General features: G+C 47.6%; 1 protein-coding gene across 3 annotated transcripts in view; it reads right to left on the bottom strand.

Annotated features, from left to right (window-relative positions):
- LOC130108191 (paired box protein Pax-7) overlaps positions 1 to 26775 on the bottom strand; it is a 68177-nt gene that overhangs the window by 26070 nt on the left and 15332 nt on the right. For all 3 annotated transcript variants that reach the window (XM_056275047.1, XM_056275048.1, XM_056275049.1), the window contains exons 5-6: positions 16636 to 16835; positions 3165 to 3330 (exon numbers count right to left, since the gene is read on the bottom strand). In XM_056275047.1, coding sequence (XP_056131022.1) covers positions 3165 to 3330; positions 16636 to 16835 — 366 coding nt within the window. The remainder of the gene's footprint in view (positions 1 to 3164; positions 3331 to 16635; positions 16836 to 26775) is intronic.

The following is a 26775-nucleotide window of genomic DNA, read 5'->3' as shown; positions in this document are numbered from 1 at the left end:
GAAGCGTCTTCACAACCATAGCCATAGGCCACTTGTTTCTTTTGGCCTGACTGTCCTTCATTAGGACGATGTCCCCTACTTGGAGGTCTGGCCTCTTGTCCTGCCACTTGCGATGGCTTTGAAGTGTGTGGAGATACTCCTTTCGCCACCTGCTCCAAAAGATGTCTGCTAGACTCTGAACCCATTTCCATTCTTCCTTGAAGAGATCTCCTGCCTTGAAGTCACATGGAGGGGAGGGGAAACGCATGTCTTCTGGGTCAAGAGCATATCTGGATAAAGTATGAGAGGAGACTCTGGGTCTGAGGACACTGGGACGAGGGGTCTAGCATTCATGACTGCGGTAACCTCAGCTATTAGGGTAGTCAGGACGTTATGTGTGAGACGCAATGATCCACCTTGAAGGAGCATACAGTCGAGGATGCGATGGGCGATTCCAATCATGCGCTCCCATGTGCCCCCCATGTGAGAAGAGTGGGGTGGGTTGAATACCCAGGTACAGTTGTGCTGCTGGAGATACTTCTCCACGGTCTCTGAGCTGGAGCTTGGTTTATCCATCTTGAGTTCTCTGAAGGCACCGATGAAGTTAGTGCCTTGGTCTGAGTGTATTTGTTTCGCTGGGCCTCTGATGACAAAGAACCTTCTCAGGGCATTTATGAAACTGCTGGCACTCATAGTCTCTATTACTTCGATGTGCACAGCTCTTGTGCACAAGCATGAGAACATGACAGCCCATCTTTTGTTGTTGGCATATTCTCCCCTGGTATGACATGAGGTAACATCCCATGGTCCAAAGACATCCACATCGACATAGGTGAACGGAGGGGCTACTTGGAGATGCTTGGCAGGCAGATCTGCCATTTGTTGGTGTTCTGTCTTCCCGTGAAGCTTTTTGCAGGTGACACACTTGAAGAGAAGGCTGCTGATACATCCTTTAGCTCCGACCAACCAGAGCCCAGCTGATCTGACGGCACCCTCTGTAAAGTGCCTCCCTTGGTGTTTTATGGCCTTGTGGTGATGTCGCACGAGCAGGGTCATGAGGTAATGAAGACCTGGGATGATGATGGGGCTTGTTTCTTCAGTTGCTAGCTTGGACTGAGCTGTGCGGCCTCCAATTCTGAGGATCCTATGGTTGTCGACGATAGGGTTTAGCTTCAGCAGACTACTCCGAGAGGGAAGACTTTGTTTGGAGGCTATGTCCTTCAGTTCTTCAGCATAGTGCTCATGTTGGACACTCTTCATCACAAGGATCTTGGCTCTATCCAGCTCCTCCTCTGAGGGGCCTCTTTGACAGATATGCCATCCATGGCAGCTGCCCTCTTGGGCAGGCAGAGCAAAGGAGTGAGCAATATAGATCAAGTGTGCGACTGTGGGGATGAGAGTGTGGTCCACTGATCGCATTTGAGTAGTGTGGGGAGAGGGAAACTGTACTTCTCATCTGCTGACTCCGCCGTGTAGCCCCAGACATTTCTACCAGCTGTCTCCTTGAGTCCTGCACATGTCTTGAGTGTGTACGGCGATGGACTACTCGTTACCTTGAAGATACTGAAGAACTCCGGTGTTGCCAAGGAACGGTTACACTGCTCGTCCAGGATGGCATACATCCTTCTGGACCTTCAGGATAAACATTGACTAGGCAGGTCTTTTCTCTGTAGAAGACACTTGTGTCTTGTGTAGTGATATAGCTGTCTTCCCTTGTCTGCCTGACCTCTCATTCCTTTCAGGTGCTGCGTGGTATGGTGGGAGGTTGAAGCTGGGATCTGTTTTTACTCTGGCTTCTCTGCGGATAAAGTCAGCAAACACAGTGAATGGAGGGAAAGCCACATTGTTTTGTTGCTTGTACGTGGATCCAAATGATGCCCATATATCCTAAAGATTGTATGGAAGTTTGTTGACAATTGGAGCCACTCCTCTGGAGGTGTCCAGGTAAGACAGGCCAGGTAAGTAGCCATCCCTCTTTGTGGCTTCCACTTCTAGGAGCAGGTCACCCAGGTCGCGGAGCTTGTACAGGTCTTTCTGCATCACCTTCAGAAACTCTTCCAAGTTCATTGAAGAGAGCCCTTTTGATTGCCTCAGGTGGGCCATAATATTCTTCCAGTCTCTGTCAGGCCATCATCAAGCCGATCTGAGGGTGTCGGATGTTTACTGCTTTGAGCCTCCGTGCCTGTTCCGAAGACTCCTTGCCAAGCCATTTGATGAGAAGATCAAGTTCTTCTCCCGCTGACAGGCACAGGCCTGTGATGGCTCCGTTGAAGGTGGACGTCCACGCCCAGTAATTCTCTGGCTTGTCATCGAAATTGGTCAACCCTGAAGTCACCAACTGGCTCTGTGCAAGAAACCTGAAGAGGTCATTAGTGGTGGAGGTGTCAGGGGTGCCTGGGCTGACCGCTCTGTTCTGGTTATCATTAGGATCACTGAGGGGTCGTTGTTGATCTCTCTTGTCCGTTCCTCTGTCGTTCTGCCAGAGCAGCTCCATTTTCATGGGAAGGGGTCTGTAGAGTGGGATGGATGTAGCGGGCTGCTGGGTGTGACTTGTGACTTGGAGCTCATGATAAGGTGAGGCATGTGAGCTGAATGGGTTGGACTTGAGGCTGGCCTGGTCCAGTACATAGTGTTCTATACGCTGAAGTCATGTCTGGGGTGAGAGATGATTAGAGGCTCTACTGCTACGTGACTGATGGTCTTGGTCCATCAAACCTGACTCCAGCATTTCTGCTTCAATCCGTGCAGCATCTGTTTTCTTTTCTACTTGAAGAGTCTCTAGGGTGGCTTCTATGCGGACCTTTTCCACTGCTAGGTCAGCTTCCAAACGGGCCTTCTGTAGTTTAAGTTCCATCTCTACATATTTTAAGACACTGAAATTGCACATCAGTGCTCAGAGTTCGGGTGGTCGGTTCAGGGACCAGCTAAACGTTAGCCGGTCCATTTAGAGACTGGTGAGGCTTCCACCAATACCTAATACTGGAAAACATGACCTTCTATGAGCAATGGCTTTTGTGTATATCCATGCAAAAGTCATGGAACATTATTTCATTACAAACCTTCATTGAATACCCTGTGATTATTATTATTATTATCATCATTATCATTCTTATTCAAGCATCACCACCAAGTCAGGCTTTGTTGCTTTGGTCCGTTGTGTTAAAAAGGTAAAGCGCTGCACGTACCTTGTGATAGTGTGGTTGTGGGGTAGCTGGACTCGGGGAGCTGATACGTCGGTAGCGTGGGCATCCCTGTGGGAGGAAATCCGCCTGGTAACAAGTGATTGAACGCTGCTAGCTGGTTTGCTCCCGCTTGTTTGCGCCACCTCGCCCTTCGATTGCTGAACCAGACCTGTGGAAAGTGCAGGAAGTCTTATAAAATGGATAGGTCAAAAAGCGAAAAGAGTGTGTTTGCGCGTGTGTATGGTGTGTGCCTGCGTGTATGAATGAACTGGAAGTGGAAAGTCTTTAACGGTAAACAACGCGAGAATTATTTGGGTTCCAAGAGCAAAGCCAAAGGGTATATAAGGTGGACACCTACATATACGAAGCTTAAAATCCAAAAGTGAGCAGATAAATCATATGTTATTCGAGTCCAACTCCTCTGTTCATCAGAAACTTGGCTTCATGATAACTCCCCATCTGCTGTTGTACAACTTCCGGGACAGGAAAATGGTGGTTGAAGTAAGTTAGCCCCTTCAATGTGAAGCGCTTTTGGTGTCTAGAAAAGCACTATGTAATTATCATTATTATTATGAGCGTGCATAAGAGCGAGGGTTTTCCATACAGGCCCAATTTTAAATGAGTTGCTAAGATTTAATTCTCTTTTCAATGTAAGTTGGTCTGGTGCTTGATTCAGGCTGTAAATTATCTTTATTATTTGTTTCTTAACACAACTTGGGAAAATGTCTGGAATTAAAAAATAAACGAGAATACAAGAATACTTGACAGATTTGATCATTTATATCAGAATCAGAATCATGTTTATTGGCCATGTAGGTTTGCACATATATGGAGTTTGACTCCGGTTTCATGGATTCTCTGTGTACTTAACATAAAATAACACCCTCAACACAACAATCTTCAAATGTATACACAAGGATTGACTTATACAGTCGAAATAAGAGGTGATAAGGTGCAATGGTGCAGAGAATATATCAGAGATGCTGAAATAGGTGTTACCAGGTTACTTACACACATGCCTACATGTATATTGCAAAAGCTTAAACTACAAGTTAGGGTGTATAGATGTGTTAGCGTGCACGTCCTGATTTCTTATGTGAGACATGTTGCATGTGCTTCTGGGCCGTCATCATTTGTTCATTCAGATTCATGTTAGAAACAGGGTCAGGGTTCAGGGTTAACATATCAGACGTTGATCTGACAGAAACCAGGACATGTTTGAAAGCACACACAGGTATATAGTATTAGTCTCTATGTATTTTTGCGAAATTCTGCATTTGCGCAGACATATGGTCGCAATGGTCCTCAATTTAATATGAAGGTCCCCCCCCCCCCGTTTTTCTCCCCAATTTTACCCGGTCAATTACCCCACTCTTCCGACCCATCCTGGTCACTGCTCCACCCCCTCTGCCGATCCAGGGAGGGCTGCAGACTACCACATGCCTCCTCCGATCCACGTGGAGTCGCCGGCTGCTTCTTTTCACCTGACAGTGAGGAGTTTCGCCAGGGGGACGTAGCGCGTGGGCGGATCACACTATTCCCCCCCCAGTTACGCCCCCCGAACAGGCGCCCCGACCGACCAGAGGCAGCGCTAGTGCAGCGACCAGGACACATACCCACATCCGGCTTCCCACCCGCAGACACGGCCAGTTGTATCTGTAGGGACGCCCGACCAAGCCGTTGGTAACACGGGGATTCGAACTGGCGACCCCCGTGTTACAACAGAATAGACCGCTACGCTACCCGGACGCGCTAATATGACGGTTTTAACATCAGTTGTCTTTTTTTTTGTGTGTGTGTAAATTTTGACTGAGTGATCCTAGTGATATCTACATCAACTTAAAGTATCTTCCCAGCAATGTATGAAATCAATACTACACAGCGGTGTAACAAGAAAGTACTAAAACAGGGAAATATTTGAAACAGTTGGGTTTATTACAGGGGGGACACCTGTCTGCCATATGCTGTTCACACTGCTGCGGTTTAACATCAGAAAACAGCTGCAGAGAAACCAACCACGGTGAGCTAGTCCAGTCCGATGAATCATCATTGACGTCTTGCTTGTTTTGTCCCTGTCTCGTTGACACTGCCGCTACAAACACGAGAACGTTGTGAATATAAAAAGATAGCAAGCTCTGGTTGTAAACGCGGGGTTAGGAGTCGCTGATTGGATGCTGGCTGAAAAGAGCAGTTAATCAGCTTTTAATGGAGTGCGCGCAGTTTATGAACTGCAAATGGAGTGTGCGCAAGTTAATCATCTGTTGTTCTCCGAAGGGGGTTGGCCCATTGAGGAAAGGGCAGGTGGAAGGGAAACACAATGGGCTTCTGAATGAATGGGCCCTGAAGAGAAGGAGGAGGAGGAGGAGGAGTCGCCAGCATCCCAACAACTGAATGGCTTTCCTTTCTTCACCACTTTCAAACACAAGCCCATTGATCATAGCAATACGCAGACAACATGTGCAATTAATATGCAAACCAGGATGCGAGCGCACGCACGCATGCATGCACGCGCGCGCACACACACAAACACCCTGCCATATGGCGACACTGATACACCCTTATAATTTTAGCCGTAACTCTTCAGAGAGTTCGCTTTGGAGACTTTTGCCCTTGGCTGAGGCGAAGCAGCGATTCCTCCTGAATTCAATTTAGCTCTTGCTCCCTGGACCATCATGCTCCTCCGGAGCAGAGAGGCGGCACTACAGCCACGCCGCGCGTCCACTCCCTCCCTCCCTCCCTGGGGATCACATGTTGACGCAAAAATATAGTCTCTTCAGAAATACGTCAAAATAGGAAGGGAGGCAGCCATGGCATGACAATCTCCCCCCAAAAACACACACACACACACACACACACACACACAGCCCCACCCACCCCACCATCAACTAAAGTCAGCCAAATTAGGCAGATTGTGAAATGAGGAAGGGGTGTGTATTGCCAAAGGCAAAAATGACCCCTTTTTCAACTCAGCAGGACACTAATTTCCAAGGTCTTAATTAAACAGAGCTAAAAAGAGAGGAGGGGGGAGTGGGACGGGGGAGGCCTCGAAGCAAGTATCAGCCAGTGCCTCGACAGAGAACCACACACTCACACGCTTTCTTTCTCTCTTTAGTGTCCTTATCTACCTCTCTCTCTCTCGCCCCCCCACTTGCCCTCTCTCACTTGCTCTCTCTCTCCCCCACTTGCTCTACCTATCTTCTCTCTCTCCCCCACTTGCCCTCTCTCTTTCTCTCTCTCTCACTTTCTCTCTCTCCCGCTTATGCAACCTATCTCCTCTCTCTCTCTCTCTTTTGCCTCCCAAATATATTTATTTAGTTTCCTATTGTTGTTCTCTCTCTCTCTCTCTCTCTCTCTCTCTCTCTCTCTCTCTCTCTCTCTCTCTCTCTCTCTCTCTCTCTCTCTCTCTCTCTCTCTCTCTCTCTCTCACACACACACACACACACACACACACACACACACACACACACACACACACACACACACACTTCTCTTCTATTCCACATTCGAATGAAGCCAACTCCTGAATGTACACTATCACCAAGACAGTTACACACGCACACACGCGCACGCGCGCACGCTGCGGTAGCAGCAAGGGAGCTGTGGATCGCCTCCAGCTCCCCACCACCCACTTACTTTCTCCAGGAATCCTTCTTTTTCCATTTTGTGCAAATGAAAACGTGCCTTTCAAGTGGAGGACATCATTTGGAGTCCTATTTTTGTGGAGGAGACTCAAATAATTAGAGCCCCAAGGTACTATTGTAAGAGTCGGGGGAAGAAGTGGAGTTTCACTTTTCACTTCCCCAACTTACGAGGCTCCTCCTCGCCCGCTGCTCCTCGCCCGCTGCCCGCCGGGGTGACGGCGTGTGTCGGAGTTAACGTAGGTTTTGTTTACGCGTCTGCGCGTGCATGCAGGTGCAGCCACCTCTGGTGCGTCAGTGTTCGTGAGGGTGCAGATGTGTTTTGTGCACGTGTGAGCGTACACCCACGTGTTCCCATGCACACGCTTCGCGTTAAAAGACTGAGTGACTGAGCTGCCGGGGAGCTTATCCACTCACCTCCAGCGTGCGTGTGCGTGCGTGCGTGCGTGCGTGTGCGTGTTTTAGCAGGACACAGGAGGTTTGGTAAGAGGCTTGCTGTGAAAGGGGCAGGATGCTTTTCACTCCAAAACCATCCTGCAATGTCACCTTGGAACTGGGCTTTTGCTTCTCTTTTTCTTTTTCTTGCTGTTTTCTTTTTGTCCTTTCTTCCCTTCGCGTCTGCCTTTCCGTCTCTCACAAACCAGTGTACACTTTGATTTACGCCCACACACACACACATGCACGTCAAAAAAATGTACACTAAAGCATACAGACACATATGCAATATACAAGAGGAACGGTACATTAAGTATGCAAGCAAGCCCACACACACTCACAATACACTCACCGACACACTCTGTACCACACACACACACACACACACACACACACATACATACACTCTGTACCACACACACACACACACATACATACACTCTGTACCACACACACACACACACTCTGTACCACACACACACACACTCACAATACACTCACCGACACACTGTACCACACTCACAACACACTCTGTACCACACACACTCACCAACACACGCTTTACCACACACACACACACACACACACACACACACACACACTCACCAACACACGCTTTACCACACACACACACACACACACACACACACACACACACACACCAACACATGCTTTACCACACACACACACACACACTCACCAACACACGCTTTACCATACACACACACCAACACACCATTAGATTGAATTAAACAAAAAGACAATATTTTCCCATCTTCTGGGGGTATTGTTAGTGCTCTCCTGGCCTCACTGTGGGTGACCTACACATACAGGAGTGCCACCTCCTGCACCTCCTTCAGAACAACTGCCATGAAGGGGAAACACACTACCACAACATGTTGATGTCCATCTGTACCTGTATGTGTGTATGTGTGTATGTGTACCTGTATGTGTACGTGTATGTCTCTATGTGTGTATATGTACCTGTATGTGTACCTGCACCTGTATGTGTGTATGTGTACCTGTATGTCTGTATGTGTGTATGTGTACCTGTATGTTTGTATGTGTGTATGTGTACCTGTATGTGTGTATGTGTACCTGTATGTGTACCTGTATGTGTGTATGTTTACCTGTATGTGTGTATGTGTACCTGTATGTGTACCTGTATGTGTGTATGTGTACCTGTATGTGGGGAAACTACATGGTTGTGTTGTCTGAGTGTGTGTCTAAGCAGAAGCCATCACCAACACTGAGAACCACTCTGCAGCCACTGCATCCTACTGGCTCAGCCAGTCCACATGTACCGCACCAGTCCATACCGGCCCACCAGCTCCTCAGTCCTAGTGCAGCCCGGGACTGGTGCACCGGGTCCTCCCTCTCTCGACACCACCTGCAGTCATTCCTGATCTAAAGCAACACATCTATATATAACTCTACCAACACATGTGGCGCACTGGCGGCTGAAGACAAAACATCTGCAGTGGTCACTAAACCAACATTCTCCCATCTGGTTCACCTCCTGTAACCAGGAGGCACGTCTCCCATCTGGTTCACCTCCTGTAACCAGGAGGCACGTCTCCCATCTGGTTAACCTCCTGTAACCAGGAGGCGCGTCTCCCATCCAGTTAACCTCCTGTAACCAGGAGGCGCGTGAGGGGAGGAGTTTGGTAGGATGTGAGTGTTGCACTTTATACACTGTGAGGACTCTTCATGTTATAATGACAACAACAAATCACAGCAACCTGCCCACTGTCACACACAGAGATGTACACAATCTAGTAGCAGTCATGTACTCTGTATACTACTGCTGTACTGTGTGTGTGTGTGTGTGTGTGTGTGTGTGTGTGTGTGTGTGTGTGTGTGTGTGTGTGTGTGTGTGTGTGTGCACGTACATACACACAGGGTTTTGTGATGCGTCTAGTGTAGCAGTGTGTAGTTGGAGAGAAGGTGCATGTGTTCTTCCAACCCGCTTGTGTCCTTCCTGCCCTTAGCTTGCTGCCGCTGGCTAGCCTTTGTGGCGAATAGGGAAGCATCCTAGCGTGTAAGCCTTCCCTTGCCAGTACATAGCCTCTCCTTCACCAAGACTCCTGCCAGGCCTCCCCGTGGCCACACATGGTAACTAGGGTCTTGCGGCCCCAGGCTAACTTGGCAGGGGATCTCGGAGCAGCAGTGGGCCCCAGAGATATGGTGTGCAGGCCCACCCTGGTGGACACGCCCTGGCACCTATCAACCACTGTCCCGCTGCCTTATGGGTGAGTCTGGGAAGACATAAGGCTAAGGGAGCTCACCCCAACAGAAAAGCAAGCTGTGGCGGCACGCTTCGAGGCGGTTTCTGAAAAACAGGATTTCCGGCAGGCCCCTGCAGTTGTGTGGAGGTGCCGGTCGTCTAGGGATCACCCTTGCCATCGGATCCATCTCCTCTACAATCAAGTCATGTGGCGTTGGGAGAAGCGCACCCCCCATGTCACTTTAAAAACCATCTCTGCGCAGGTATGTTCTGCTATCTGAGTCCTCAAAGGACCCACAAATAGAAGAAGATGGTCATCATCGGGCACGATGGACAACCAGCAAGCAAAGTGTGTGTGTGTAAGTAGTACTGTGTGTGTGTCTGTGTGTAGTACAGTGTGTGTATATCTGTGTGTGTTTGTGTGTATATATGTGTATGTAGTACAGTGTGTGTGTGTGTGTGTGTATATGTGTGTGTCTGTATGTGTGTGGGTGTGTGTGGTACAGAGTGTGTTGGTGAGTGTGTGGATGTGCTTGCATACTTAATGTATTTTTCCTCTTGTATATTTTATGTGCGTCTCTATGCTGTAGTGTAAAATTTTTTGACATTTGTGTGTGTGTGTGTAGGTGTGTGTGTGTGATATTGGTTTAAAGAGGTAGCGTGTTGATTTTCTCCCTGGGATTACTGCAAGAGCTGACAGTGTGTGTGTGTGTGTGTGTGTGTGTGTGTGTGTGTGTGTGTGTGTGTGTGGACAGGATGTCCAGTGTGGCGGGCACGATGAGCGGTAAAACCTGGATAACCTGATTGAATTTCACAGCAGAAAAGTCCAACAGAACGGAGACTGAAAAGCATGAAAAGACCTGACATCAATCCACCCGCAGCTTCATCCGCACCTCCATGTACCCCATCCCTGATCTACCGCTCCTCTCTGCCTCCCTGATCTACCGCTCCTCTTTACCTCCCTGATCTACCGCTCCTCTTTACCTCCCTGATTTACCGCTCCTCTCTACCTCCCTGATCTACCGCTCCTCTCTACCTCCCTGATCTACCGCTCCTCTCTACCTCCCTGATCTACCGCTCCTCTTACAGGGGGGCTCTTCTCTGAGTTTTCCATTTCCTCCCCTTTTCTCCTTGTCACTCTTACCGCTGACTTCTTTGTGCAAACCTCTTTTCTCTCGCCCTAAGTTTTTCCCTTCAGCTCCATGCTCCCGTCATCTTGTTCCCTTTCTGTCTGTTACACCCACAGACACAGAAGTGGGGAAGCACAGACATGTTTGCAGATATGGACCCATGTGCTATATTGCGGACACATTTTTAAGAATCGCAGTCAAACTCAGTGCACACGGTCCCAGATTCAAATGCCTAGTCACGCCTGCCCCGGGCCACAAAATGGGATACAGAGAAGGACAACGAGAGCCACGGGATGAGACACACTGGAACTCTTACAGCAACACATGATAGAGATGCACTGTGGGAAATAACATAGAGATCCAGCATGCACAGGTTTACAGGTCAAACTGGAAGTGGTGGTGTGCGTCCCCCACAGTTCCCAGTGTCACAAATATACAGAAGAAGAAACGAAATAATGGCGCAACAGTGAAGAAAGAATAGGAAATAATGGAAAAAAATGTGCCAAAGCTGCTGCAACAAGTGTTCATCCTAACTTTTGACACATGTGTCTTAGCTTCTGTTTGCATGCATCTGGAGCCAGTGCCGTATGGACAAAGTCATGTTCAACTGAACGCAGATCAGATGGTGCTTCATCCTACAGCCTGGTCACTGCTGGCTTCAATAGCCTGCTGAAAATGAACTGAGGAACATCAGCCCAGTAAGGAGAGTCTGTCTGTCTGTCTGTCTTTATCTCTCTGTGTGTCTCTGATTCGCTCACTCCCCCCCCCGCCCCCATCGCTACGTCTGCTTTAGCTGGGGCTGGCACTGCTAATTAAAGAAGAGCTAGGATGCCGAGAGCGGAGGGGAGGATTAGCCCGATAACTATCAGGAACAGAAAGAGACACTGAAAGAAATTCATTAAAATTCTAATAATAACTCTCTCTGTTTGAACACTGGTCCCGGTATGTAGCGACTGCTTTCAACTCACTGATTGACACAAATCCCATTTGTTCCTTTGTGGTGCCGGGAAACAAATGACTCTGAAAGGTTTGCTGTGAGCTGACATTTTACACGAGCTGTTTTTAAGCGGAGCAAGGTTCGCTATAAGGATGGGTGAATGCCCCCCCCCCTCCCCCGATGCAGACCAAATGCAGGTCAGTCAGGGTTGATGATTTGATGCTATGGACAGGTGTATAAGACGTGACAACAACATCTTGACTGTTAGCGGGGCCGTCTGGATTATTAAGCAGTCCATAGGATTTATTATGATCTCAGAAATATTTCAATTACTCCAGAAAGCGCTAATACCATTGTTTTAATTATCAGCATGCTTTCTCATAATTATTACATGTAAAAAATTGAGACAAAAAAAACCCTTTGAGTTAATAGTTCTCTCATGGTGTCCAAAACATGCTGCAGTAGCCACATCCTGACTTTATAAACTGTCACTCTGGCAGCAGACATCCCTGCCACCTAATGAGGAACAACAGGGCCTTTTACGTCATAGTGGTCAGCAAGGGAAGCGACTCTGTGTGTGTGTGTGTGTGTGTGTGTGTGTGTGTGTGTGTGTGTGTGTGTGTGTGTGTGTGTGTCTTTTTGTGTTTCATGTCTTCGTGTGTGAAACGATTTGTGTGTATAAAAGTGTATGCATGTGTGTAGTTCTGTTTGTTAGCCGTAACTAGCGTTAAGCGTCCGGTGGACTCGAGGACCACGGCTCCTGCTTGGAGCTGCACCCAAAGAGGAGACGCCGAGGGCGGTCTGACAGGACATGGAAGCGGGGCAGGCTAAGCTAACTGCTAGCCCATGCAGACTGGCAGTTCCGACAGTCATCCTGGCAGGCTCCCTCGGACAGTGATTTTTTTTTCCAGTCTGGATATATGTGTTAGTTTGGATATGTGTGTTCTTGTAGTTTTTGGATATGTGTTTTTGTCTTTGTGTTGCACTGCTGTGGGCTGGGGGAAGCGACAATAAAATGTTCCTGATTCCTGATTCTGAACTTCAGACTGTCTCCCTCCATTGCTCAAGTTTTTAAATGTTAAGGAAAATACCTCCAAAATGACAACGAGTCCACCAAAAAAAAAATCATCTCTTCAAGTGAAGTAATATAGCATTAGTATATTCCACTCATGCCCCTGCCAATGCCTTTTACATCTACATGGTCTGTCTTCCTAGGACTAACTTGTCACGAGCAGCGGGTCTATTTACAGCTGGAGACCTGAGCATCTACAGTGTAACCCTGTCAGTTGACCTGTAAGCAACCCATTGTTCATTTGTTTCATGTTAACCAGCCAGAGGAGAATGTGGGCGCGATGCATTGTGCCAGGGCCGCTCTCCTCACATCATATTCAAGCTGTTTTTAAATATTGGACGTTGACTGATCCAAAATGTTTAGGTTGAAGATGCAAAGCTAGCTATAAAAATGACAGATGACCTTTGCAAAGGGTGACGCTTTGACAGTTTCGCTCTGGGACATAGCTAGCTAGCTCCACTGGATTGACAATAGCACTATTGAGTCTCTCCACCCATCTCCTCCAGCCCCCTGACACCAACATGGGCGTTTAACTGTTTTCCAAATGCAGTTGTGATGCTAACAACATACTGTACACACCTTCATATAAAAGATAGGCAACATTTTTTATGACGCCCATGTCTATAATGCATTACAAACATACTTATAATGCATTGTAATCTGCTTATAGCACTGTATAATTATAGTTATAAGCGCTCTTGAATATTTATAATGCTTTATAACGAGTCAATTGAGTCTTTACATTGAGTTTTTTGGGGAAATATTACATTAGTGAAATGTAAATATCCATCATTCAGTTGTTCATCACCAAAAGTAAAAAGTATTATGAATATTTATGTGTTTATAATTATAATTTTAAGCAGATTATAATGCAGCATATATTTTTGATGCATTATAGACATGGGCATCATAGAAAACGTTGCCAAAAGATTTTCCAGTACTTCGAGGACAGTCAATTTAACTCCTATTGCCATTATCTTCAATGGCATGTTAGCAACAACAAAAACAAAAAAACAAAACAAAAAAAACAAAAAAGATACATTTTAATAAAGGCATTAATTATTTGCCAGCATATGGCCAGAATCGAGTGCTTCAAAATAAAGATTGGTTGAGAAATGTTCATAGTAAACCAAATAAATGGACACCGTCCAACCGGTAAGTATTTGTAAGTCTGTGAAAACATCTGATGGGGTTTCAGAAGGAGACGGGTGAAGACCAGACCTGCAGAACAGGACAGTCGGCCTTGAAATGGGATAGGCCTCTTTCTTGTGTAACGGGGAGAAGTTGATTTTACAACTAACTATAAAGCCAATAAATGAAGAGGAAAAAAAAACAGTATAGGCTGCTATGCTTTCATCCGCTTTCTCTGTAGGGTGAATTTGATAGTCACACATCTGGCAGCGGTGAACACAGGTGAAGAACTGATGACCCCCTTCTTAATTACACCGTGATGGATGGTAGACGGGGTCGATAAATTGTGTCTATTGGAAGAAAGTGAACGATTAAGAAAATTTTAAAAAAAAGAAAAGAAAAGAATCAGCCCACTGTTGTTGACCTAAACGACAAACCTAATTCCGCGAGTAGAAGTTGTCCTGCATGTTGTGTTGCGTTAAAGTGTGGGGTTACTGGCTGCCACTCTTCTTCCAAGGCCACACGGCGTGAGTGATGTGTGTACTTGTCATGTCAGTGGAATAACACACAGCCAGCCAACAGATGCTTGTGTCTGAGGCCAGCTGGGGCCGAGGCGGCGAGGTAGCAATGCTGAGAGACATTACGCAGCAGTATACGGCCTGATTTTTCCCTTCCTCTCATATCAGGGATCGGGAACATTTTCCTTCTTTCTTGCTTTTATCCATGTATTTTTCCCGAGGATATAGATATTCCCAGAGTACTGATGGTTATACGCCCTACAGTTATCAACTCATAGGAGGGCCATTAGCTTCAATATCATTAATGTTATGTACCGTCATATTATCATGAGGTCCACGTAGACGCTTAGTGTCAATATTGCATATTGATTGTGTGTCCACACACAACTTGGCTGAATAATTATTACACCCCAAACTGATGTATTCGTTATGCACGCTGAAGTGATGTCCCTATAAATGGATGTCAATCGCGACATCTTCCTTGTTGCCCATCCCGGGGTACCCCACCAATGCATTTCGGACAGGTATACGTCAGAGGCGCGGGTGGGAAGGTCACATGACTGTTTACATTGTGTGAAGTACACTGTGACCTGCTGTGAGATGAGGGTAAGTTATTCAATTGTCCGCTGGGGCGAGAGTTAACGGGGCACAGCGTGGAGCCAGGCGGTTTGCCTAGCCGTGTTCTCTCTCTGTCTCTCTCTCTCCCTCTCTCTCCTTGTCTCTTTCACTCATACTAGGCTTCGATTGATTCATGTTGCTGTTGGGCTGAAAGCTCCCAAGAGAGATCCCCAAGAAGCCTTCTCTAATACGCGGTGAATTTTACAAGGAGCGGTGGGCTTGAAAGTGGTGGGAAGAAAAGATCCCAGCCAAGACGTTAGAATGAGAAATCCATCAGGAATGTGCAGCTCATTTTATCCCCCTGTCCCCCACCGCCCCCCCTGGGCTGCACACCTAACAGCTGTTGCTATAACTCCACAGTAGTTTTTTTTTTCTTCTTTTTTCTCCAGCGGTACTTCCAGGCAGTGAAACTGTCAAAACCTAAGTGAGAAAAGAGTGTTCTTCAGCAAGACATGAACAGCTGGCAGACTTAGGGGAGCATTTTATGTACGTGTGAATAGAAGTCAGAAAGAGAGTAAACATATAAGAGAATGTGCAAAAAGAGGGGGGAAAAAAGACGCGATGAAATGTGAGGATGAGACGAAGGAGAATGAGTGGTAACACGGTGAGGGGTTTCCAACGCCACAGTCCGTGCTCTCTGTCTGTAGCTGCAGCATATCATGGTCGATGTGGTCGTCCTCAGAAGAACCAAGAAAGACACACTAACTATAAAAACAACCGAGTTGGGGTGTCCGGGTGGCGTAGCAGTCTATTCCGTTGCCTACCAAGATGGGGATCGCCTGTTCGAGTTCCACTGTTACCTCCGGCTTGGTCGGGCGTCCCTACAAACACAAGTGGCCGTATCTGCAGGTGGGAAGCCGGATGTGGGTATGCGTCCTGGTCACTGCACTAGCGCCTCCTCTGGTCGGTCGGGGCGCCTGTTCAGGGGGGAGGGTGGAACTGGGGGAGAATAGCGTGATCCTCCCATGTGCTACGTCCACCTGGTGAAACTCCTCACTGTCAGGTGAAAAGAAGTGGCTGGCGACTCCACATGTATCGGAGGAGGCATGTGGTAGTCTGCAGCCCTCCCCGGCTCAGCACAGTGGGTGGAGCGGAGACCAAGGACCTGCTCAGAAAAGTGGGGTAATTGGCCGTGTACAATTGTACAATTGGGGAGAAAAAGAGTGGGGGGGGGGGACAACCCAGTGACCAAAATTAGCCATGGCATATATGAATGTCAACCTCCAAAAAAAAAAAGCTGGAGGAGGTTACAAAGGGGTCGTGCTCCACCATTTAGCTGGCTGTGATGGTACGTTTCTCCTTAACACTGACCTCAGCCTGTTCGCCGACAACCAAAGGCCATTAGATCCGCCAAAGGCTTTTCCCAAATGCCGAATGACCTTCTGCTTTTGTTTGTGCGTGACAGACTGTGGGTGTCTATGCATGCAGGGAAGAGTGCGAGCGTGTCTTGTGTGTTTGTGCACATACAAGCTCAGATATCGACCGTTTGAGTCGTTACGATGATGGGCCAAACAGATACGAGACCGGCAGTCCTGTTCTACCTCCTGTGCATTTCTTTATATGGGTTTTGGCTTCTGTGAGTCCAGCTGTCAGCTTTTATTGTGGTAAATAAAGTGCCTCATGCCATAATAATTCGTACTGATTTAAGCCAAAAAGTTCCCCGGTGTGCTTTTGTTTAAATGTGGACAGGATAAGTAAGGGATACAGAACATTTTTACAGCTTCAGTAATGCTCCATGGTGGATTTTATGTTATCCATGTCTCTTTACCTGGACACGGGCCTCAGTGAGTTTGGTCCTCTGGGCCAGCTCCTCCCTTGTGTAGATGTCAGGGTAGTGGGTTCTCTCGAAAGCTTTCTCCAGCTCCTCCAGCTGCTCTGCGGTGAAGGTTGTGCGACTCCTCCTCTGCTTCCTCTTCAGGGGAAGGTCGGGCTCCGACTCCACGTCTGAACCGTCATCCATCCGACTGCCTGGAGAGGGGACACAGGAGGAGAGATCAGTCAGTTTACCGCCTCTAAATGAACACAAGATATCCTAACTCTGGTGTAGCACTCAAGCGAGAGACTCGGGTTCGAGTGAAACTCAAGGCCCAACTCTGATAACTTGTGACCCGAGCCGGACTTAAAAACGAATGGCGCAAAGTTTGGCTCGGACTCACACACAAACACTGACTCCTTGAACTTGAACTTGGGACGTGACTATTTTCTGTGTACAGTCAGTGACACATCTTGCAGCATTACCTTAAATCTGCACCAGACAATCTGGTTGTACAGCAACGTCCACCTGACAGTTGAAATCACAACACAAGATGTGTTGAGATGATGTAGACTCGCACTGCCAAGAAGCGAGACCAAACCTCGCGCCACTCTCTGTTACTGTTGTCAGTGCAGGTTTACCCTCGGCAGTCTTGAACAGGAGAGCAAAATGCAAAATATGCTAAAGGAAACTGAGGAAGAATTTGAGACATCTTTGAATTTCATCCGGCATAAGGCCGGAATGCAAAGTATTTGTTTCGAGTTACTTGACTAGCTTAGCAGTGCAGAGCTAGCTGACATTAAACTAACTTGGCGGATTAGATTCCAGGTATTAGCTCGGGAATGGTAATGAGCAAACTTCATGATAATTGTAAATGTGATATTCTTCTCCTCTGCTTTTGTATGTGTGCCCCTGTTCAGTGTAGCCGGGCTTAGCAAAGTTTAAGCCTTACTCCCACGAGTTAGCCCGGCGAGGCGGGAACCTGGCTGAACAGCAAATAATGTGATGTCATTAAAATGAACAAAGGCCATTTATCTTTACCTTAATTACACAGTAATGTTACTTTAATAGTAACAGCAGTCTAAAACACTACTCGCTGTACTGGTCATATGTCACAGGGACGACAAAGACTGCGGCAGTAAATATGGGGGGAAAAGTTTGTTTTCGTCTTTTTTTCCCCCCAGTAACTCACTTAACCTCTAGTAAAGGGGCCAGACCCACAAAAGAGGTGCAACAAAGCGAGTGTTTCTTTGTGTTAGCCAGATGCATAAAACCCAGTACTGGTAGTCACCGATAAGCATTCTCACAGTGTGTCGACTGACTCGTTCTATCACCTCCTTCTGTCTTTCTAGTCATGTTGTGGACGCGTTTGCATGCAGTAAACGGTGTTTTTTAGTCCAGGCCAGTGGTTTGCATGAGCATGGACAGATGGTGTACATAATATTTTGACAATAAGAGCGATGTCAAGGGCCATGGTATTTTGTCAGGGAGGCATTCGGATCACATCTGATGTTTCTTGAGTGTTGTACGGGAGCAGTGTGTGTGGCATTTGTGATAAACTCCCTGTTTCTCCTGCATGCTAAGGTTACACAGAATTATGGGAAATACATTTGTGATTTGGAAAACTGATTTAAAAGCTGATATGATAACGCAGAAACCGTATTTCTCCCAACTTCCAACCGAAGCTGCACACGGGCTCTTCGGCGGTTAAGGGATCTGGGAAATCCTCAAATGAGCCTCTTTTTTTGCATCACTGGATTCCTCCACACATGATTACTGACCCATTAAAACTTAATAGGCCTTTTTAAGCAAAATGGGCCCGCTTCCAAGCCAAGCTCACAGCAGCACTGCCCATACAGATACCATCCGTAGTGCAGAGAACGCGAGGGCAACTGCTGCTTCAAATAACATGGCTTCCGAGGCCTCCTCCGAGGGCTTTATGATTTCACTGTGTGGTAATTCACACGACAGAGTCCTTCCTTCTTGCTGAATACAATCCTGCATCAGTACAAACATATACTGCGAGTCCCCGGGGCCTGGAGCTGAGAGTCAGAAGGGAATGGGGGGGGGGGGTGCTAATCTCACCAGACCACCTTGGTGATCCATGTGCCACTATTCTTCCACTAGGCTTGAGGGCACGTCAGACAAAAAAAAAAACTGGCACGGTTGCGAATTCCCAATATATTTATTGTGCCGCTGATTTCATTGAATCCCCCACGCACAATGCATCGATGCTGTGTTTTCTTCTTCTTCTGCAGATTATCTAATGCACACTGCTATCCATATCTGTCAAAGCGGCCCGCTACTTGCAGGGATTGGCAGCAAGGTTAATGTATATTTATAATACTTTTCTGTGCCGATGAACTCTGCAAATGACAGCTACTGCCGCCGGTCTGAGCATCAATTAGATATGACACCGCGGACAACAATAAAAGTGTTTCTCGTAAGAAAGTAAGATTCAGTAGTCATGTTATGACACAATTAAAATATTGTTTTTCTCTTTGCATCCACTTTTCCCTCTTCTTCCCCCCAGCGAAGTCGGAAATGCGCGTGCAGTCGTATGCACAAGCACGCTGAACATGCACACAGACTGCAGTGGTTTAAATTAGCCGAGCCAGCCAGCTCATTCTTCAACATGTTCTCTAGTCATGTCTGTCCCCAAGACTGTCTCGCTGCCCTGGCTGGCTGTCTTACACCAGCCTCCCTCTCTCCGTCTCACTTCATCTGTGTCTGTCACTCTTGGTCCAACTCTTTTTTTCAGTATGTGTCTGTCTCCGGTCTGTCTAGGTGACAAACGGAGTGGTCCGAGGCCATTCTTATCCCATTTCCTCTTTCCTCACTTGGCCTGGATGTTAGCGGTGCCCTTATTTATTTGCCAGTGGTTTGGGGGGTCTGATCCCATCCCCAATTCACTCCCCTCAGCACCGGCAGCACCGCTACCACCCCCCTCCACATCTAATCCGGCATCCAGCCCGTGGCTTCTCCCTTCACACTTTAAGCCATCCCGTGTTAGGGACGGCTGCACTGCCTGACTTTACCCTGCACCTCGTAGATATGCATAGAGGTGTGTATGTGTGTGTGTGTGTGTGTGTGTGTGTGTGTGTGTGTGTGTGTGTGTGTGGGGAGGATTGGGGGGGTGGGCGGCCCTTAGGACAGGAGAGGAGAGGAGCAGAGAGGAGCGGAGAGGAGAGGAGAAAGAGGGGAGGAGAAGGTGAGGGTGTCAGCGTCTCAGACTGCCAGCCCTGTGCTGCAGCGATGATAAGGTGACTGTGGCTCGACGGAGAGAGAAAGAAGTAAATTGGCGGGGTGAGCGAAGTAGAAATGGGAGCAGAGTGAAAATTTAGGGAGGATTCAAGGCCAAAAGTGAAAGAGAGAGAGAGAGAGAGAGATTAGGAGAGGCTCTGAGTTGGGGAAGCTGAAAAGGAAGGAAACGGGAGATGGGGCTGGAGCGCGAGACAACCCCCCCCCACCACCACCACCACCACCACATGGGTTTAAAACATGCAGTAGCTGTGACCTTGCTTAAAACCGCCAGCTGCCTTTTACAGTAGAACAGGCTCGGACCCCCTAACGCTTCATTCTCTTTTTCAGGTATGCCCCTGTAGCACACTTCAGGAGCAGGAGTGCCGCTCTGGAGAGGGATCAAGTGGCCTCACTTGTGAGATGAAGGTTTGACACAACCATCCAAGCAAAGGGAGCCTCGAGCAAAGGGAGCCTCGAGCAAAGCGAGCGTAGCTGGCAATTTGTTGCCAGAGGAATCACACCTGTGATGACAACACTGACATGGTGTCAACGGGGATGTCGGTCACCCCCTTTTGATTAAGAGGGATTTAGTCTAACCCTTCAAGTCTGCCGCATTTGAACGAAAGTGCAAGGTGCCAAATAACCGAGCTTGCAGTCGTCTGCAGATCCAGCTGACTCTCTTCCAGGCTTGTTGAGAACACTAAAGTGCAGCAGCTCGCATGGACTCACACCTTGTGTTTCATGGGTGTGTGCCGGGGACGAGTAAATCCAACTGTGTGTGCCTTTGAATTTTGTTTTTGTGTGAATTTTCCCCCCTTTTTCTCCCCAATTGTACCTTCGCCAATTACCCCACTCTTCTGAGCCGTCCCAGCCCCTCTGCCGAACCAGGAAGGACTGCAGACTACCACATGCCTCCTCCGATGTGGAGTCGCCAGCCGCTTCTTTTCACCTGACAGTATGGAGTTTCACCAGGAGGACGTAGCGCGTGGGAAGATCACACTATTTCCCCCCACTTCCCCCTCCCCCCTGAACAGGCGCCCTGACTGACCGGAGGAGGCGCTAGTGCAGCGAGCAGGACACATACCCACATCTGGCTTCCCACCCGCAGACACGGCCAATTGTGTCAGTGGGGACACCCGACCGAGCCGGAGGTAACACGGGGATTCGAACCGGCGATCCCTGTGTTGGTAGGCAACGGAATAGACCGCTATGCTACCCAGACATCCTTGAAATTGTTGTGTGTGTGTGTGTGTGTGTGTGCGTGTGTGTGTGCGTGTGTGCGTGCGTGCGTGCGTGCGTGCGTGCGTGCGTGCGTGCGTGCATGCGGGTGTGTGTGTGTGTGTGTGTGTGTGTCGCTGACACACTGAGAGGTGTGATGAGCTCAGTCGCCACATGTGGGAATAGATGGTGTTGTGTAGAAACTTCAGCACTGCTTCGTCTCTTGTCTGCTCCTGTTCGGCTCCGCGAGGGCCCCTGAGGGGACAGTAAGGCAGCGCGGAGTCTGGGTGTGGCATCAAAACACCAAACGTCTCCGCTACCGCTTGAAAGCCGGTATGCATAAAGCCCTTATAAAGCCCTTATAATGGCCTTATAATGACCTTATAATGGCCTTTCATGTTAACGGTGACGGCTCTGACATAATGACACGCTGCCAAGCTGCGTGTCACTTTCTGAGGTCAACATTTAAGGGTGCGTGCACACATCTCATACAGACTGAACGTTTGCTTATTTCCATGTCTAAATACAATAACACTGGAAAACCTCACATACATACATACATACATACATAGGGTTGTAGGCCCCATCTGAGATATGCAAAGATACTTGTGCAATGCCTTCTGGGTGCTGAGTGTGGAGTGTGTGTGGGTGGACACAGATTTTATTCCAGAGTCTCACCAGTGGTTGGTTGGTGTCTGTGTGTGTGTGTGTGTGTGTGTGTGTGTGTGTGTGTGTACGTACGTGTATGTACTCATTATTAGGGAAAGTTTGTCACATGCCACCGAAATAACAAATCACAAGAAGAAGAAAGGGCCAATCAAACCGTCTTAGAAAACTACAGGGCCAGCTCTGTAGTTTAATTAAACAAGGAATTATGGGATTAGACAGAGGCTCTCATTACAGGCCACTGGAAGAGTCTCACAGAGGATATCTTTTTGTACCCCCCCCCTTCAAAAGCTCCAGCTAGAGAATCCTCAACGGATTACATGTGGCCGCAGGACATGGTGCTGCATTAATTAAATCAATTCCTCCACCATTTTAGTCATCGCAAAGATTTGTTTTCCTAAAACGGAGGTAAAAAAAAAAAAGAAAGAAAAGACGAGGCATATACGTTGCACGCCTTTAAAGGAGACGATGTGTTTACAAACATATCTGGTTCATTGTGACAGGTTGGTGAAGGGTGATGGGGGGGGCTGGAATAAGTGGCGGGGGGGGGGGGGGGTTCGCTGCAAAGCGATTTGCCACTAACACGGCGTGACAACACTTGAGGCCGGTGTGGTGGGCTGTGGATCACTTCTCCAAAAGGCCCCTCGGAGTCCTCGGGGTGGCTGCAGCGCTGCCTTTTCATTCCAGCGACGATCGTGGACTTCTTATTTGTTTTCCCTCCACATGCTGGTGGATTTAAGGGAGGTGGGAGGGGTGACGCGGAGGTGGGAGGAGGGGGGGTGGGGGGGATGTTAGCAAAATGGCACATCCATGCCTTGCATCACTTCTCTGTCTGACTCAGTTTCGCTCTTCCCGTCTCTCTCTCTCTCGCTCTCTGGCTGGCTGGCTGTCTCTCTGCCAGCCCACAACCCATGGCTTTGGCCCTGCGTATGTGGATAGTTTCCTCAGTTTTCACATAATGCCTTACAAACAAGTCACAGTTGAAACTGTCTCTCTTCCTCCCACTTTCTCCCTCCCTCCTTCTTTTTTTTCTTTCCAAAAGATTACTTCTGTTGGTATTTTACACCTTTATCGGATACCAAAAGTGGAGGAGCGGAGGCAAACAGAAAATGGGGGGGGGGAGAGAGAGAGAGGGGGCTATGACTTGCAACAAAGCTCACCGGCTGGATTTGAACCGGCAACCATGCAACCACATGACCATGTGACCATGTGACCGGCGCCCTTCTCAGCCTCTCTTTCTTAATTTTTTACAACATTTCTATTTCACAATGGCCTCTGTATACAAACCAAAGAGGGGTATCTGAATGGGAATTTTAAGGGGCCGGAGGGGTTTCTTGTTTGTTTGTTTTTTCCTCCAAAATGTGTGCGGCGGTGTTCTTGCTACCTCTGCCTCAGCAGCAGAGTCCAGGTGGACACAACCTCTGCACACTGTTTTGCCTTTTTGGTACCACACGCTAGCCGAGGCTCCACGCCGGCTTCAGCTGGCAGAACAATGAGGCTCCCCTGGACGGAGCAAAATAAAGTTTGACAGCCCACAGGATTGGGATGGTCAGCTCCTCTCTTGTCCCCCCCGCCTCTCCTCCTCTGCTGATAATGGGGGACCGGAGATTATGGAAATGAAACAGACGCCTTGAGCCGATAGAGGGGCTCAACCTGGACCTCATCTTTGTCTCCCACCAGATCCCGCGATTGGCATGCTCCATCTTATCAAGCAAATGGTGCCATGGCAAAGCTCATCGCATGCAAGCCTTGCAAATGTGCCATGGCATAAATAAAAACATACGCCCCCCACCACCAACCCCACCCCACCCTTCCTCATTTCACAACAGAGGTCCATTTGTTTCCAGCACGCACAGAACCGGCATATAAATAAATCTGTTATTCCTATATCAAAAAATGCGTCACATGCTGTTTTGGTCAGTAGACAGAAAGCAGCAATACACACACGTACATGTACATGCTCACTTTCACACTTTCAGAAAATAAATCTAATAAAAATTCCAAGCCGGCTATTTATTCGTCTGCTTAAAAGGGACACTCAGATGACTAAATAACAACATCTCCTATTGTATTTTCAAGTGTTACGAGGGCAGCGATGTAGACGCCAGGAAGTCTCGGGCGTTTTATCGCCAAATTAGCGCTTAATTAAATATCATGCAATGTACACTCTCCTCCGGGGTCTGCGGCGCGCGCATGTACAGTGTATTTGTGACAAAAACGATTAGCATGCTCTGCTGACCTTTACCAAATGGTAGAACAAATCAAAAATTGAATCAAAATGAACAAATTGTCTTGTTATACTTTAATTAAATAAGCCTGTTAATTATACTGAATGTGGATGTTTCCCAACGGGGCCGTGTTGTTGTGATTATTGGAGAGCAGCTGCTGATGGGAATTTGTGCATATAGGCGGGGACGGCATACGTCGCAGTGCTGCGGCTGGACAGGCTAACGCCCACGTTTGCTAAAGGCCAAATCCTCTGCGTCTCTATTTCAACTATAGAGGAAGACTCTAGTCATCGGGACTAGACTCCATCCATAACGACGTTGATTAATTACGCATCTAGGTTTGTAAGCAGGGTCATAAAGACGACCAGTAAGTCCAACTAAAGGGGGTTTATTGAAACAAATGTGACCAGTGTAGAAGTCAGGGTCATTGACATAGTGTTAAATGACACCTGGGTCATTTAAGAGCAGACTTATTGTTAGGGTGTAATTTCCCCTTCCATTCAAATGACAAGCACACTGAAATAAGGAAGAAAAACTCTCGTTCAAAATGAAAAATCAAATGATAATCATAAAAAATGCTGGTATTTGGACAGTCCGGGCGCTGCCTGTAGTTGTGACAGGGTGTTCAGGGTGTGCAGGGTGGCTTGGCGGTGCTGTGCAGGGTGTGCAGGGCGGCTTGGCCATGCTGTGCAGGGTCCACACCAGTGCTTGCTCGGTTCCACTATTTGACCAAGACAGAGAGAGACAAAGACTGACAGAGCTCTGGAGAGCTGCATGAAACTCATTACGGGTCATTTTGAAAAGCATATTAGTTCCAGTATAATTACAATCAGGCTCCGTCCACATTCAGTTTGGTAGTATGAGCACTGACCAACTGCACACCAGCAGAACAACATCATGGCTGCAGGAAAACATGTCTCGCCTGCAAATACAGGCCGCCGAAAGAGAGGGGGGAAAAAAGAAAAAGTCTGCTGATGCCTCAAGTTCCTTGTAATCAGTGCCCAGACATTCTCTTTGTGTGTGTGCACGTCAAAAGAGGGAGAGAGTATTATACAAACAGCCCATTATGATCCACTATCTTTGACAAGCATCTGTTTCTCTCCTGTCGGTTTGGCCTGCGGGCTGGATTTACCCGACCTGTCTTCTTTGCTAGCTGCTGGGACGGAGAAGTTGGGGCAGTCGCACCGAGAAGGTGGGGAGAAGGTGTGTATGGGCTCTCTCCTCATTTTCACGGCAACGATGTGGAATACAGAGACCATGTCTGCAGTTCAATGTGCATAGAAATGCAGCACCATTTAATGTGGGTCACCCTACTGAACCTTTTCAAAGACAATTTAAAGAATCAAAGAGGGTTGAATCACTTCATCTGGATACAATGTTTAATAAACGTTGTATCCAGATGAAGGATACGTTGTATCCGGATGAACTGATTCAATGTTTAATAAACGTTGTATCCAGATGAAGGATACGTTGTATCCAGATGAACTGATTCAACCTTTTTTGATTTTCTTGCCTGGATTATTGAGCATGCATCAAGACATAATTTAAAGAAATTTATAGAAAATATGCTTCCTGAAATACAACAATAATAACAATATTAATAATAATAATAATGATGATGATGATAACAATGATAATAATAATAATAATTTGTAAATATAAATATCAGTAGTCGTATTTAGTAGTATTAGGAAGATTTTTTTTTAATAAAACAGGCCAAATATTACATTATTAAAATCCTTTGGGAGAAAGGGTAAAGGTGGACAGCAAAGACGCAGCATTTTATCTAATATAGAAATGCTGTTTTTGCTTGCCTGAATGTGGGCAAAAGGGGATGTTTTGTTCCACAACGTTCACGGAGAATGTGTCCTGCCAGTCTTCCCATTCATTCTGGAGAAAGCGGCGTAAGAGAAGAGCAAAAGGGGAGGGGAGGACGAGGAGAGGATGGCACCGCGCTCCCTCCACACACAATTATGACCTCTTTTCTTCCCCCCCCCCCCCCCCCCCCGGCGCTTAAAAGGAGGTTTGGTGGGAGAGAAAGAAAAGAATGGAGGAGCGGAGCGGAGAGGTGATTGGTGATGGTCTTTTAGCCATCTTGTCATGGCTCTGAAGGTTTCTTTTGGGACGCCCCCTTTTTGTGCACTTCATGTGTGTGAGAGCGCGCTCACCTTAAACAACGGAGGGACTCGGGAGTCTCACAGGCCATTCACGGCCAATAGAGGCAGCACTTCAGGGGGCCGCCTGGCCCTGAAAAGAGGCCTGCCAACCCCGCCGAGCTCTGCAGGCCATCAATAAACGCTGACATATTGACTCTCTGTTCCCGAGCCGCGCGGCAAAGTGCTGCCCGCATATTTAACTATTAAAAAGGTCAGATGGAGCAGAGGCACGACATTGAAAGGATAGTTTGGTGGGGCGGGGCGGTGGTGGTGGGGGGCCTGTTGGAGCACAGGTCAGGTTTTGGGGTTTTTTTTGTTTTTTTTGTTTTTTAGTAAATGTTGCGCAATTCAACTGTTAAAACACTTGATATTCCTGCAGGTTTTTGAGGGAGATGCTGCCCATGATAGCTAAAGCCTTTCAACGGGCAGATTAGAAACCAAATTGTCTCCTCACGGCGACGACAGCAACATCTCAACACCTCGCTTCTGCATGTCTTTTACAGTAACAGTAAACCCCCTAAAAAGCATCCCATACCCGCTTATTAAAATTACATTCTCAACAACACTCAGGGGAAAATCATCACTTTAACTCCTAAAAGTGGGATAACGTTATCAGCATCCACTAGTGGACTTTGTGTATCATT

Source organism: Lampris incognitus, chromosome 2 (genome assembly GCF_029633865.1).
Source record: "Lampris incognitus isolate fLamInc1 chromosome 2, fLamInc1.hap2, whole genome shotgun sequence".
Classification (NCBI taxonomy): Eukaryota; Metazoa; Chordata; class Actinopteri; order Lampriformes; family Lampridae; genus Lampris; species Lampris incognitus.
Note: the sequence above shows the minus strand (reverse complement) of the source record. Positions and strands in the feature narration are given on the sequence as shown.